At 39.9% G+C, this 12,805-nt stretch overlaps 3 protein-coding genes across 6 annotated transcripts; 1 reads left to right on the forward strand and 2 right to left on the reverse strand.

Annotated features, from left to right (window-relative positions):
* Window positions 1-748: 748 nt before the first annotated feature.
* LOC135675644 (fasciclin-like arabinogalactan protein 19) lies at window positions 749-1,621 on the reverse strand. Its single transcript, XM_065186291.1, has one exon. The coding sequence runs from the start codon at window positions 1,619-1,621 to the stop codon at window positions 749-751; it is 873 nt and encodes a 290-aa protein (XP_065042363.1).
* LOC135622498 (thioredoxin Y, chloroplastic-like) lies at window positions 1,581-9,113 on the forward strand. Its single transcript, XM_065124436.1, has 7 exons — window positions 1,581-2,047; window positions 3,051-3,139; window positions 3,791-3,968; window positions 4,116-4,188; window positions 4,347-5,270; window positions 8,202-8,248; window positions 8,595-9,113. The coding sequence occupies exons 1-4, from the start codon at window positions 1,697-1,699 to the stop codon at window positions 4,179-4,181; spliced, it is 684 nt and encodes a 227-aa protein (XP_064980508.1). The 5' UTR covers window positions 1,581-1,696; the 3' UTR covers window positions 4,182-4,188; window positions 4,347-5,270; window positions 8,202-8,248; window positions 8,595-9,113.
* A 995-nt stretch (window positions 9,114-10,108) lies between these two features.
* Window positions 10,109-12,533, reverse strand: LOC135622556 (probable mediator of RNA polymerase II transcription subunit 26c). 4 transcript variants are annotated; one of them, XM_065124688.1, is made up of 9 exons: window positions 11,791-12,533; window positions 11,629-11,697; window positions 11,443-11,525; window positions 11,276-11,352; window positions 11,143-11,195; window positions 11,014-11,047; window positions 10,791-10,906; window positions 10,620-10,713; window positions 10,109-10,518 (listed from the first exon to the last, which is right to left on the reverse strand). In XM_065124688.1, exons 1-9 carry the CDS (start codon window positions 12,199-12,201, stop codon window positions 10,418-10,420), a joined length of 1,038 nt encoding a protein of 345 aa, XP_064980760.1. In that variant the 5' UTR covers window positions 12,202-12,533; the 3' UTR covers window positions 10,109-10,417. The 4 variants fall into 4 exon arrangements, with proteins under 4 accessions (XP_064980760.1, XP_064980612.1, XP_064980687.1 ...); XM_065124540.1 differs by having other exon boundaries at window positions 11,143-11,198; XM_065124615.1 differs by having other exon boundaries at window positions 10,791-10,903; window positions 11,143-11,198; window positions 11,791-12,531.
* Between the last annotated feature and the right edge of the window lie 272 nt (window positions 12,534-12,805).

Below are 12,805 nucleotides of genomic sequence, written 5' to 3' on the forward strand. Positions count from 1 at the left end.
CTTCAACTCAAGTGGCCATCCTATGCCTTGAAGGGACCTTTGTCCTTTCTGTTTCCTTTCGATTATGTGGGTCCTCTCATAAAAGAAAGTTTGTGGAGGTCAAGATATGCACAATGATAGTCCAAAAAAAATTAATAAAGTATCAACTCTTTAAAGATCTATATTGTTTCTGATCAAAATTAAATATTTTTTATTTCCTAAGAAATAATATTATCATGTGTCTGCTAGAAAGGGTTGGCCTGTTTTGCAAAATTTGCACCAAAATATTCTAGAATTTTGTGACTATATTTTTTCTAATTAACGAACAAAAGAAAGTAAAAGAGTAAACACAGAAGACATTCAGTTCATCCAATCTTGATTTTCTTATAGATTGATCGTAGAATAATCTTTCAAAACAAAATTCAAGTATCCTCTTTGACTATATCAAATTTTTTTTATTTTGTAGTCTTAAATTAAATTGGGATGATTCGAACAATTATTATTATATATTTATTGTTAAATTTTGAAAAACTATTTTTAGTTTTCGAAAAAGGAGGGTATCATTGTATATTTGATAATTAACTTAATAACTTGTTGGATTTTATGACTACTTATGATAATTAACATAAAAGCATCTGCACCATGTAAGATCTCTAACTTGTTGAATTAAAGCTTTCTACCCGAGTGATCGTGACCGTCCGATCCGCGTTGTTCGCAGGATCACAAAAAGATTATTATGAAGACATAGGGGAGTATTAACAAAATATCGTTAAGGGGCGTCAACAATACCTTGCTGAGGTGGACTGAGAGGGCGGCCCGCGGCTGGTGAACTCGTCGGAGACGCTCCCACCTTCCCGGTGCCTCTGCGTCTCCCCTTCCATCCGCTTTTGCTAGTCGGCGGGTAGATTTCATCAAGAAACGACGGCGGCAATGTGATCGGATATGGATAAGCGGGCATCGGCACCGGAGCTGCCGCGTCCGGCACGATCGGAGAGAGATCCATGGTAGGGGATGCCGCTGGCGTCCAAGAATCCGGAGTGTGATCGAATCCGTTAGGAGGGAGGTGCTTATCCGGCGATCCTGGCTGCTCGTACGGGATCCCATCTGAGGCCTCGCTCTTGCGCGGGGCGAGGATACCGTTGAGGCCGTGGACGGCGAGGTGCTTGCAGTGGAAGATCCCCGGCAGAACAACGTCCACTCCGTCGACCGTCGCCACGTCGAGACCTCCCCCGCCGACGGGGTCCCGGCGATGGGAGATGATGAGGTCGCGGGAGAGGAGGAGGGTGGGGACGGGGGTTCCCGACGGGATGGAGCGGAGGGAATGGTGGGTGAGGTGGCGGACGGCGACGTGCTGGCGAAGGACGCGGAGGTAGGCGGCGGCGGGGTAGGCCATGTCTAGCGCGAAGAGGGCGGCATCGGTGGGCGCAAAGAGGGTGAAGGACGCGTTGGGGCCGTGGTGAAGGAGGTCGAACAGGAGGTCGGAGACGGCAATGCCGTTGCCGAAAAGGGCGTAGCCGCTCGACCGTAGGGCAGCAATCGCGGAGTCCACTTCGTTCTCGGAGATCGGAGCCACCGTGTTGGATGAGCAGAGGAACACTAAGAGCAGGAGGAGGAAAAGAGGAAGAGGGTTCGATTTGGCCATTGATGCGGGGGAGAGTTCTTGAGCTGTTTGGGGATGAAATAGGTAGTTTAAGGCGGGAACGAAAGACGAGTTCTGATGAGCTGCAGGAACAAATGTTTTCAATCATGCACTAACCTTAACCAATTCGATGTGACCCACGTTCACGATTCAGTTGGGCTCAACGGTCTTTGTCAAAAGATCAGCTTCGTTTATGACTTGGAAACAAAGCGGAGAACCGCGAAACCTTACCCTAAAGAATCACGAGAAATGGCCGCCTCCTGCACCGCTGCTGCGGCCCCGTTCGCCACCGACCTCCGCACCCGCTCCATCTGCCTCTGCCCGTTGGAGCTCTCGGCTGTCGCGACGCCTCGCTTCTCGCCGCTTCGCCACCAATCGATGCTGGGCCGCGGTCTCACCGCGGTCCCTCAGCGCCGACTTCTTCCTCGGGTGACTCGTTTCTCACACTTGCTTGTCCTTCGTTTTTGCCCGATTATTTTTTGATGTTGAAGTTTCGGATTGTTTATCCTATAGTCAGTCTTAAGGCATTCGGTATCGTCTTCGATTCTTGAAATTTGATTTATCGTTTTATGCTACCATATTGCTCGATTGGGACACCCCGAGGGAAATCATGAGCGATTTGATTTGAATTCTTCGGAGATGTTTTGAATCAAGCCTCAACGAGTCGAGCTCATTCCGGATTCGCAAGAGAGGAGTGACAATATGTTCATACCGCCTCAAAATTGACTTAATTCGACTTCTTATTGTTCATGGGGTTTGGTTCTTAATGTTTGTTATTTCAGGTAAATACCTATCGATGATGTTATTGAATTCCCAGTAACAGTAGTTACCAACTAAGCTTCATATGTTCTTCTGATTTGTCTCCTGGCAATTATACTGCAATACATAGAAGAACTTGTCCAGTGTTGCCTGTTATGCTGGTTAGTTTTATTAACTGGAAATCCATCTGTCTGATACAGTTGAAACATATTCACATTACCAGATATATTAAAACATTCTTTCATAAATTTTCATTGCTTGGGTGAATCCCTTTACATGTGCATGAAGTATGAGGCGTGATTGCGTGTAATATGCCTTCAATGGATAGAAAGATAATATATACATCTTTTTGGTTGACCCTTTGACGGATGGGGTTGAATTGTCATGTGCCTGTACTCTTTAGGATTAGTTCTACCAAATACCTTGTCTTACAGTGCTGACTTTGGATTAAAAGTGGTTCTCTTATGTGCTTTTGTTTAAACTGAGAACATTGAGCATTCTTTTACTTGTGGAAGAATATGTGACAGGATAAAGTAAGGACTTGGACTTGGCATTCTAATTTATTAGTGTCCTTGTACACATTTCTTTTCTTTTTCCCTCTATAATCCAGATGTAACTAAGAGGTTGTGTGAAATTGTATATGGCACCAATTTTTCTCTGTTTGGTTTTACAGATAGAAGCAAAAAAGCAAACCTACTCTTCCTTTGATGAATTGTTGGAAAAATGTGATAAGCCTTTACTGGTCGACTTCTATGCAACATGGTAATGATACTTGCTTCAACTTTTAGGAAGTATTTTTACTTTGGTAGCCACTGGCTATTGTTCCAGATCATGTGATAGAAGATGTCTGAAATTTCTAATTAGTAAGCTATTATTGTATATTTTTCTCTAAGGCAATTGTTGTAGTATATAGTGTTCTTGTATTAATTTTATTGAGCCACACTTTAAAAATAAAGCTGATTCTGTTAATGCTTGAACAGTTTGTAAAACATGGACTCTTGGTTACCCTTGGAGATGTGGTGAGCTAGATTTGATAATATGGAGATAGTGAGAGAGCTTTATCATTTAATTGTTTGGTTGAGTTTTGAGCATTAACATCCCCAATTAAAAAAAATTAGGTTTCTTAATCTATCAAAATGATGTAAATAATTCAATACTGTTTTTGCATCATGTCATCTTTCAAGTTTCCATAACCTATTATGCTAGGTTCACTCATGCCTTTCTTCCTTTTATCGAAAAAAGACATGATACACCTCACTCGCAACATTTGTATGTGAAATTTCTACTTTCGAAAATTGGATCTTTTGTGGATCTGTAAGCAGTATTGTGCAGGATTTGAATTTCTCCATGGTGTGTAAGGTGTATGAAATTTTTTTACTGTTTTGAACTTAGAATTCTTCTTTCTTTTGGTAGGTGTGGTCCTTGCCAATTCATGGTGTCTGTTCTAGAAGAAGCGAGTGAAAAATTGAAAGACAGAATCCAAGTGATCAAAATTGATACAGAAAAGCACACTAACATAGCAAATTGCTACCAAATTGAGGCGTTGCCTACATTTATCATTTTCAGAGATGGAAAGCCATGTGATCGCTTTGTAAGATAAAAAAAGCATTGTGAATCTTTTATGTATTTATTTTTTTCTTGTATTTCTTCTATCTAGAGCTGATCATTCCAGAAAGCTTTCATTCACAATGACATCGGCTACGCATCTTGTTGTGACAACCTTTTGGTTAATTTTCAGGAAGGAGCTATGCCTGCTCATCAGCTTATCCAACGCATTGAGGCTGCTCTGAAAGTCAAACAGTAGCTTTAAAGTAATGGTTTTAACTATTAGTTGTTTTATTCCATTGATTAAACTCAGAAAGATTGTTTCTTTTTTACTTTTATTACTATTTTACTTGTTCATTCAGTTTTAGTTGTATTAGGCTATATTGCATATCTTCTGATGGTTGCTTCTCTCAATATTGGACAGGTCCGAATTGGTTGATTTTGTAAGTATCAGAACTAGACTAGAGATCAGTTAAGAGTTATTCCAGTGGTGGAGTCTATATGCCAAGAAAAATGGACCTACATAACCCCATCTACTAATCCAATTGTTGTTGTAATCTTGAGCTCGTATGTCATCAAACTTATTTAAAAAGATTTGGAAGTCCTACGCTTGGCTCTGTGTCTTCCCATCCAATACCTTATGCACTCTTTGAGACTATATGTGATGCTTTTTATTGGTTTTCATCAATGACACCAGCAAGAAATATATTGAATTTGGAAATGTTTTGCCAGCTTTTATATTATATATGATGACCAGTTTTAGTTCTCAGTTATATTCAGCAATGCTAAAGTTCAGTATAGAAGGTTACCAGAATCTCTGCATCTTTATCCTGATGTATTCACTGGACTCTTTTAATGTTTAGAGGGCTTATATAATGGCATCTTTATAGTGATTCCACTGGACTGGGAGAAAGAAGGAAGAAGCTTTGTAATGGGCATACTGCAGTGGCTTATAGTTTGGGAAGAATCTAATTGTGGACCATGTCTCATAACTAAAAAGAATTTACATATTCAAATAAAATGCCACTGGGGCCCTGTTGCTGCCTATGCAAATAACTCTCTTGAAACTTGTCCTCATGGTCCTGGGAAACAGGAAGAGTTTGTCAGATGAAAGTGGTTCCATTGTGGAGAGGAGGCAATGAAGGACAAGTTATTGAGCATGGTCCTAAGTAACTCCCTGGTGATGCAGTACCCCTTTAAGTGCCAGATGGTTTCATCTTCTTGTTCAACTATCAATTCTAAATGCATGTCTAATGCCGCTGGTTCGAGATAGTCTTCCTGGTCTTAAGAACTTGTTCTTCTGACATACTAGGTTTTATCTGTTGGATTGAGGGTGGCATCAGATGAGGTAACTATCTACTCTTAGAAATAAGATCTTGTGAGTTAAGTCTCTGGTTCCTTATTTTGCTCTCAAGTGTTCTTCTTTCACCGAAGCTTTTTTATTTCTCTCTATGCTCATTAGTGGAGCATGTTCAGCTAAATGGGTTTGACAATTCTTAATGCTGCTTCTCTTCTGGTTTTTGTTTCCTCAAAATCATTATTTTCTGGAATCTTATCTATTGACTATTTGGCCCAAACCTGCAACACCCTAAGGTATGATAGGCAGTTATTTTCAGTCATGTCACTGTTACATGAGACTTTTGAATTTAGGTTTCAGTTTAAGTGTTTATCATGCAACCGTTATGCAGAATTTAACTTTTCTTTATTAGTTGTTTCTGCTGATTGATTTGAATATCTATACAAAAATTAGTATGTTGTAGAATAATTAAATTCACTCTATAGAATAATTTGATTTAAGATATAATGATATGAGCTTATGAAATTTATTAATTATTAGTATGCTAATCATGATTCAAAATTTAAAAAATTAAGATAACATTATAAATCATGCATCATGATCTTAAAAATATAGCATTATTTTTATATTTAAAATTCATTGATTATTGTTTGCTAAACATTATTTAGAATTTAAGCTAGTTAAAAGGATATCATCATACATCATGATTGTTGATAATATAACATTTTTAATATCCAAAATTTTTAGAAAATTTCAACAACTAAAATATAAATCATAATTTTTAATTAAAGAGAAGGTAGAGGATCTACGTTTCATGGTCCTTTCTATTTTTCCCTCACGCCGATACATAATAGATGATGAGGGAGAATTCTCCAGGAAATATAAAATTTTGAATTTTTAGATTAATTAATTAATTAATCAATTTTATGTCTAACTTGTTTGCATAGATAAGGTTGTACGAATCAATTCATAATTGATTTTTCTTAATTAGGTTAATCATACAAGGAAGTATGTCAATTCAAAAAGGTCACCCTAAATATATATATTTTTTAAAAATTTGATGATTCATTCTCTAAAGGAAATTTAGTTGTTAAATTTGGTTTACCTTAAGAAAAATAATTATAGATGCTACTTTCCCACATCTTTTCTTTTTCAAGTGGTTTCCTAGTTTGAATGATGCTTTCAACAAGATTTTATGATATAATTTTATTCATCATACCATACTCCATTTCCAAAATTTGGATTGGTTGTTCTATGAAAGTAACATCATATCTACCAAGCATGCTTTGCTTATTATTATGGTATTTCTCATAAACCTCATAAGTTAAGATGAATATCACCTTTATAGAATATTGGATCCAAATTTTGGAAAGGAAGAAATACATTTTGATGCATAAAATTATACCATTAATAAAATCTTATTAGAAGTATTAGTCAAATCAATACGCACATGGGAAATGAAAGTGGATGTGAGAAATTATTATTCACAATTATTTTCTTAATATAAATTAAATTTAAAAAATATTTTTTTAAGGAGAATATAATCATTAGAGATTTTTTAAAAAAATATATATTTTTTTATATTTAGAGCTTGATATTTTTTTGAATTGATATGTTTCCTTGTTTGAGTAACTTAATTAAGAAAAAATAATTAATAATTAATGTTTTACTTCCTTGATTGGACAGATAAGGTAGGCATGAAATTGATTAAATGATAAACTAATTAAGATAAGAATTTAAAATCTTTGATTTCTTTTAGGGGAATCTTCCCTCCTCTTATTTAAGAATGTCAAATATCTCCCCTTGTTATTTATTTATTGCTTGTCAACGGGAGGGAATGAGAAGGGGAAGATCATCATTTTGTTTAAAGGTAGACCCTCTACCTTTTCTTTAATTGGTTATTGTGATCTATATTTTAGTTGTTAATTTTTTAAAAAAAAATGGATATAAAGAGTCTTATATTTTAAAAAATTATGATGTATGACAATGTCATTTTAACAAGTTAAATTCTAAATTATGATTAGTAAATGATAATTAATGAATTTAATTCTAAATTAGGATTAGTTTAATTCTATCCAAGCCTTTCAGCCCAACTGAATCCTATTCAGCTCAAATTTGAGCCAAGCCTATGGTCCACAAGGAACATGAAGTTTCAAGGTACAAGAACAAGGACTCAATTATAAGTGCTGTTAAATCTTATATCTTATGTCATTATTGGATTAAAATCATTTGGTTATTTTAGCAAGGTGCATATCTCAATTGGTTGAACATTGGTCTTTAATTATACAAATTAATTAGGGTCAATTCATGTGCTGGGAGTCAATCCACATGCAACAATATTGCATTCCATGTGACCAATGGTCAGTAGTCCACGACAATCCACATGGCAACAATACCCCATCACAACCTCAATGGTTAGTAGTCCACAGCCTTTCCATCATCACTGCATGGCAGAAGAGGAGGAGAGGCACCATCAACTTCTTCAACCACCACAAGGATGAGAGCTCTGGGTTGCTGCTGGTGCTCATCCCCTGCCTGGCATTTCACCACTAGTTCAAGTTAGTTGAATGGGAGGAGGTAATATATTTCCACTCCATCAATCATCTTAAAATTGGAAATTATAGGAACAAAAGGAAAGAAAACTAGAAAATGAATCTGGACTTTGGGAATCTAAGTTGGCTTACTTGTCACTTCCATTAGATATCTTCTCTTCAGAGTTCAATGTCAAGTGGAGGAGATGCATCAGAAGCCAAAACTAGGATGGAATGAGCCAACTTTGTGCCTGTTCAGATGTGTTCTATTTGATACTAGTTCTACCCTTTTTTTTATACCTCAACGTGGAATCAAGTTGGGAAAAGTAGTTTTCTCTTGACACCTCTTAAGCTTTCTTTCTCTTCATTAATAATACAGAAACAAATTGATCAGTATTTGTATGTTGGTGAAGAAAGTTAAATATGTTCTTGGGATGATTTGTAATTGCAGGTGTTAACCCTGATCGTGGCTCAGTGGAGCTCCTGTTAACTACTGAGGTGCTCTCTAGTCTCACTCTTTTGTTATCCAATCCATATTCACAACACTATGAGAGGCCACGCCTTTTCTTCTTTGACCTGCACATTGTTCCTCATCTTCTGCTTTTACTGTCTCTTATTTTCTTTTAACCCTTTTCTGATTTGTTTATTTATGTTGATTACTGTGAGATGTCTATCTGGCTCTCTTTCGAGAATTGATAATGGGTTCTTTTTACTTTTCCCTAGTCCTAAGGTAGTCGAGATATTAGAAATATAGTTTGGAATCTTGTTAACATGAAATTTTTGAAGGACTCTGAATTGACCCTTTCTATCCTGTTTTTATGAATCTTATTACGTTTGTATTCAGAAAGTAGTTTACTTTAAAGGCTGTGGAAGGTTGGCCAAGAAAATGAAGCAGGGATGATGGTTGATCAGGAAAGATATGAATCTTATTACGTTTGTATTCAGAAAGTAGTTTACTTTAAAGGCTGGAAGGTTGGCCAAGAAAATGAAGCAGGGATGATGGTTGATCAGGAAAGATATCCGCCTAAGGAGCCTTATCCAGAGCACATGAGATGGTTTGTTTGGATGTGAGATTCTCCCACGTCTCATAAGAGTCCCAAGTCTTCGTTTGATGGTTCTTGTAAAATAAACTTTGCTTAACATTATACTTGATAAGTTCCATTTGATGCTAAAGTCAATGTCTATTAGTCTCAAATGAAAAAGACATGAGGATTAAGAAGTTCAAAATGAGTTGTAGGAGTTAAACCTATGAATGTTTTTAATAACATTGAAGTTACAAAAAATTAAGTGTCTAAACGAGTGAATACTCGCTTTAGATATCATATTAAAGTAGATATCACTGTTGGCTAATTGGTTCCGTGTCTAATTGATAGGGCATATTTTGGCACGATTTGTGTGATAACGGATGGCAGCCATCTCATGGCTGATGTGGTGCATGTGTGACAAAGTACATCGGAATTGAGGGTGATGAAAGTTATACCCATGTCGCTTGGATTTGTATGAAGTGACGTTATCCTACCTCAAACTATCTGTGATGATGCAAGATGAAGTCGCACTGTGCGGAGTCGTGTAGGTTGGCCTACGTCGTGCGAAAAACATGAGTCAACCTCCCGAGGTATCATATATCATTAACGAGCCTCGTACGATTGTCCTTCCAACAAAGAGGTATAAAAGTCAATCCCCTCCTCGTCAACAAGAAAAAAAAACACTTACTATCTCGAGTTAACGTAAACTTCGTAGGAGTCGAGTCGAAAATTCCTCTCCTGACGTTGATCTTTTTTTACATAGAAGAGTAGCAATCGAAGGCTCGCCTCGGCTCCATCGATGAGGTGCTCCTTCACTCGACTGGAGTAGTTTTTTCGTCACATCACCGGATCACCATGTGGGCTGCACATTTGGGACGAAATCTAGAAAAATAGAAAAATAAGTTAGTGGTGGTTAGCATACATCCGGTAAAATATCGTCGTCGTCCTCCACAAGACGAGTACACTTGAAATAAGTAATGAAGTAATTAAAGAACTTTATTGAGGCAGTTGCCAGTGCTGATCGTTGGCACACGAGGATTGAGGCAGCATGAACATCTAATGCCCACCGAATGCTGTAAGTACCATCTCCCAAGTTGCTTCCCGAGTCGACTATGGGTATTGTGTAATATTATAACATACATCTACATCATGTTACGTTATACCATTGATGAGACATCTGTAAAGGTGAGCAATGAAACAACCGCTTGCAAGTTTCCATCGACAACACACGAGGAGGTCTATTGTGCACTCGAAAGATTGGCAACCTCTAGTATGACTCAGTAATGTCACATAGCATCTAAACAACAGTCTCTCAGCAACAACGCCGTGTTGGTTGATCAAACAAGCCTAAAAAATTGTAAGCAATCTGCCGGCAAACTACAAAATCCTATAGCGAGAAATCTTTCGATAAAGAAAACGAATTGGTGAAGAAACGCAGGTGACTGGCGACAATGCCATTTACCAAAAGGACCAGCTTATCACGTTGTCGCAAACCAATCGAAATCCTCATATTTCCTCGCACACAAATTTATAGAATGCATATTTATAATCCATTTCTCCCGCTTAAAAATCTGCAGCCAGAGAAGAGAAATCGAGGAGGGAAGCTGAGCGGGTAATCCCCGCCGGTTCGCCGTCTCCTCCGTCACCAGTGCTTCCCCTGGAACCCGCCTTTGCGGGTGAAGGTATTCTTCTGCTTCGGGATCTCGTGTATATCCATCACCTGAATCGTCCGTTGCTTTTTGGCTTCGGCGGTCCCGAATTGTGGCAGGAAAGCAAAAGATTAATCCTCTCTGTCGTTGCTATGATCGTCTGAGGGAGGGTAAGATGTGAGATGAGGCACTTACCGTTCTGTGCTTCCTGGTAGTTCTCATGGAGCCGCCTCCTGGCAGAAGCGAGTCGCTCGGGGTCGAGCAAGCCGTCCTTTTCTTCTTTTGGCTTCTGCCATCGAGAACCAAGTGAGAAGCATGGAGTGTCAACCGACGTATAGGAAACAAGATACGGAGTAGTTGCTTTACAGGGGGAGGAGCAGAGGGTAGCGCGGTGGCGACGTGGGCGTTCGGCTTGGTTGGAGGAGCTTCTCTGCGCGGGGGATTGGCCTTCACCTTTGCCTCTGAACTCGAGAAACCATCTGCTTGAATCCAACGCCAGGGTTCAGTGTATGCGAAGGAAGAAAGAAAAAAAAGGGGGAAAAAAGAGTGTTTTTTTTTTTTTTTCTTCTCTCTCTCCATCACTGCTTACTGTGAGAATGGGGGGTGTTTCCACGTTCTGGAGTCTGCCATGAACAATCCAATAGAGAATTCAACAATTGAATCCACAATCTGAAGGAACAAATTGTTGTTATTGTTAGATTACAGAAAGGCTAAGAACCTGGAGCCCGTTCTGGAAGTTCTTTCGGGGAATTTGCTGTGGGGACTCACCATCTGCTGCAACCCAAAAGTTGTTTTGATTGGAAGGAAGGAAAAGTAAAAGCTGATGTTTTGACTGGGGTTGGGAGACGTACCGATGATTGCCGGAGAAGCAGATTGATCACCTGGCGAATTCGATTTCACCCACTCCTCCACGAGATCTTTCCACTTCCTGAAGAACAAACAGACATGGAGAAGAGGAATCAGATGATTTCTTTCTACTTTTTTCCTTTTTCTTTCTTATCTCTCGATCTCTAATCACCTCACGAGATGCTTCACCAATCCGCGCACTTCGTTGGAAGGATGCTTGCGAAGGCCATTCACATGCCTCCCTATGTCCGTCTCCTGAAGCACGAAAGTGCCGAAAGGACTCAAAATCCCAAGAAAATGCATCGGAAGTAGTGATCTTTTGAGCATAAATGAAGAGTTGCTGGATTGAATCTGTCACCTGCAGTGATTTGAAGGTGATGTCCATGTCCGCGAGATCCTGGAGGAGGCTAATTAGGGAATCCTCCGACTGTGGATGACCAAGGAGATGGTCACGACGATGCGTTTTTCTGTGTGTCGAAACCAATCAAAAAGGGAACTTTTTTCTTAGAGGTAAACAGACCTGATCAGGGTGTTCCAAGGACTCTTTGATGGCGAGGATTCTCCTGTTCGCCGCATCGATCGAGCGGTCATAACTCTTCGGATCATCTTCCTCCTCCGCCTCCGCCTCCTCCTCCTCGTCGTCTTCATCCACCGGCTCCGGCGACGGCGGCGTGGGCGGAGGGGCCGCCTCCCGCTTCATCGCCGGGCTGCTACTCCCCTTCTCCTCCCCTCGCGGCTGCGACCTAGCCGGGGGACCGCAGTCCCGGCACCGATCAGCCGGCGGCGCGTAGAGCCGTTCCACGATCCCATCCCGCCGCGCACGGAGCTCCTCCGGTCGGTCCGCCGCCGCCACCGCCACCGCGGTCTCGATCAAGTCCCACAGATCCACGTCGGAGCTCCTCAACAGCCTCCGCAGGTCCTCCGCCTCCATCCGGATCCCTCTGCAGATGATCCGTCAGCACCAAATCCCGGGCATCCCCCTCCGACCAGACCAGGTTCGACCCCTAAACCTTCTCCCCTGCATCACCCATCTCATCATCCGCCAACCTCAACGAATCCCAAGAAAGAATAATACAGCGAGGAGGAACGGGAGAAATGATGAACAGAGATCTAATTCATTGAATGCATAAAAATAAATAAACAATTAGGGGATTATCTTCGGTTTTATTCCGTTCCCGGAAGACGACAGAGAGGGCAGCATTTGGTTCCTCCTCTCTCTCTCTCTCTCTCTCTCTCTCTCTCTCTCTCTTCCCTTTCCGTTGCCAGGAAACGGAGGAGATGAAATGGACGTGAGAGGCGATTGGTGGATTTTAACGGCGTTTTCCTAAACAGTTCTTCTCTTATATATCGGATGTTATATTCTTCAACTTAAATAATCCTTTCTTACCATATGTTATATAACCATTGTGGTGGACCGTTACAAAATTATCAATGGGAATAGTTATTTTGAATCTTTTATAGTGTCTTTGGTTATTCAGTTGGAGTTAATTCTCGAGGACATTTGCATCAAATCATTGGATGCTATTTTGACTTGA

Source organism: Musa acuminata, chromosome BXJ1-1, assembly GCF_036884655.1.
Source record: "Musa acuminata AAA Group cultivar baxijiao chromosome BXJ1-1, Cavendish_Baxijiao_AAA, whole genome shotgun sequence".
Lineage (NCBI taxonomy): Eukaryota > Viridiplantae > Streptophyta > Magnoliopsida > Zingiberales > Musaceae > Musa > Musa acuminata.

Excerpts from the sequence above, each read along its gene's own strand:
- LOC135675644 (XM_065186291.1), bottom strand. The coding sequence starts at position 1,621 with ATGGCCAAATCGAACCCTCTTCCTCTTTTCCTCCTCCTGCTCTTAGTG.
- LOC135622498 (XM_065124436.1), top strand. The coding sequence starts at position 1,697 with ATGAGCTGCAGGAACAAATGTTTTCAATCATGCACTAACCTTAACCAA. Across the intron at positions 3,140-3,790 it reads GTCGACTTCTATGCAACATG|GTGTGGTCCTTGCCAATTCA; the intron begins GTAATGATACTT and ends TTCTTTTGGTAG. Across the intron at positions 3,969-4,115 it reads GAAAGCCATGTGATCGCTTT|GAAGGAGCTATGCCTGCTCA; the intron begins GTAAGATAAAAA and ends GTTAATTTTCAG.
- LOC135622556 (XM_065124540.1), bottom strand. The coding sequence starts at position 12,201 with ATGGAGGCGGAGGACCTGCGGAGGCTGTTGAGGAGCTCCGACGTGGAT. Across the intron at positions 11,199-11,275 it reads TGCTTCTCCGGCAATCATCG|CAGATGGTGAGTCCCCACAG; the intron begins GTACGTCTCCCA and ends TTTGGGTTGCAG. Across the intron at positions 11,048-11,142 it reads ACTTCCAGAACGGGCTCCAG|ACTCCAGAACGTGGAAACAC; the intron begins GTTCTTAGCCTT and ends TGTTCATGGCAG.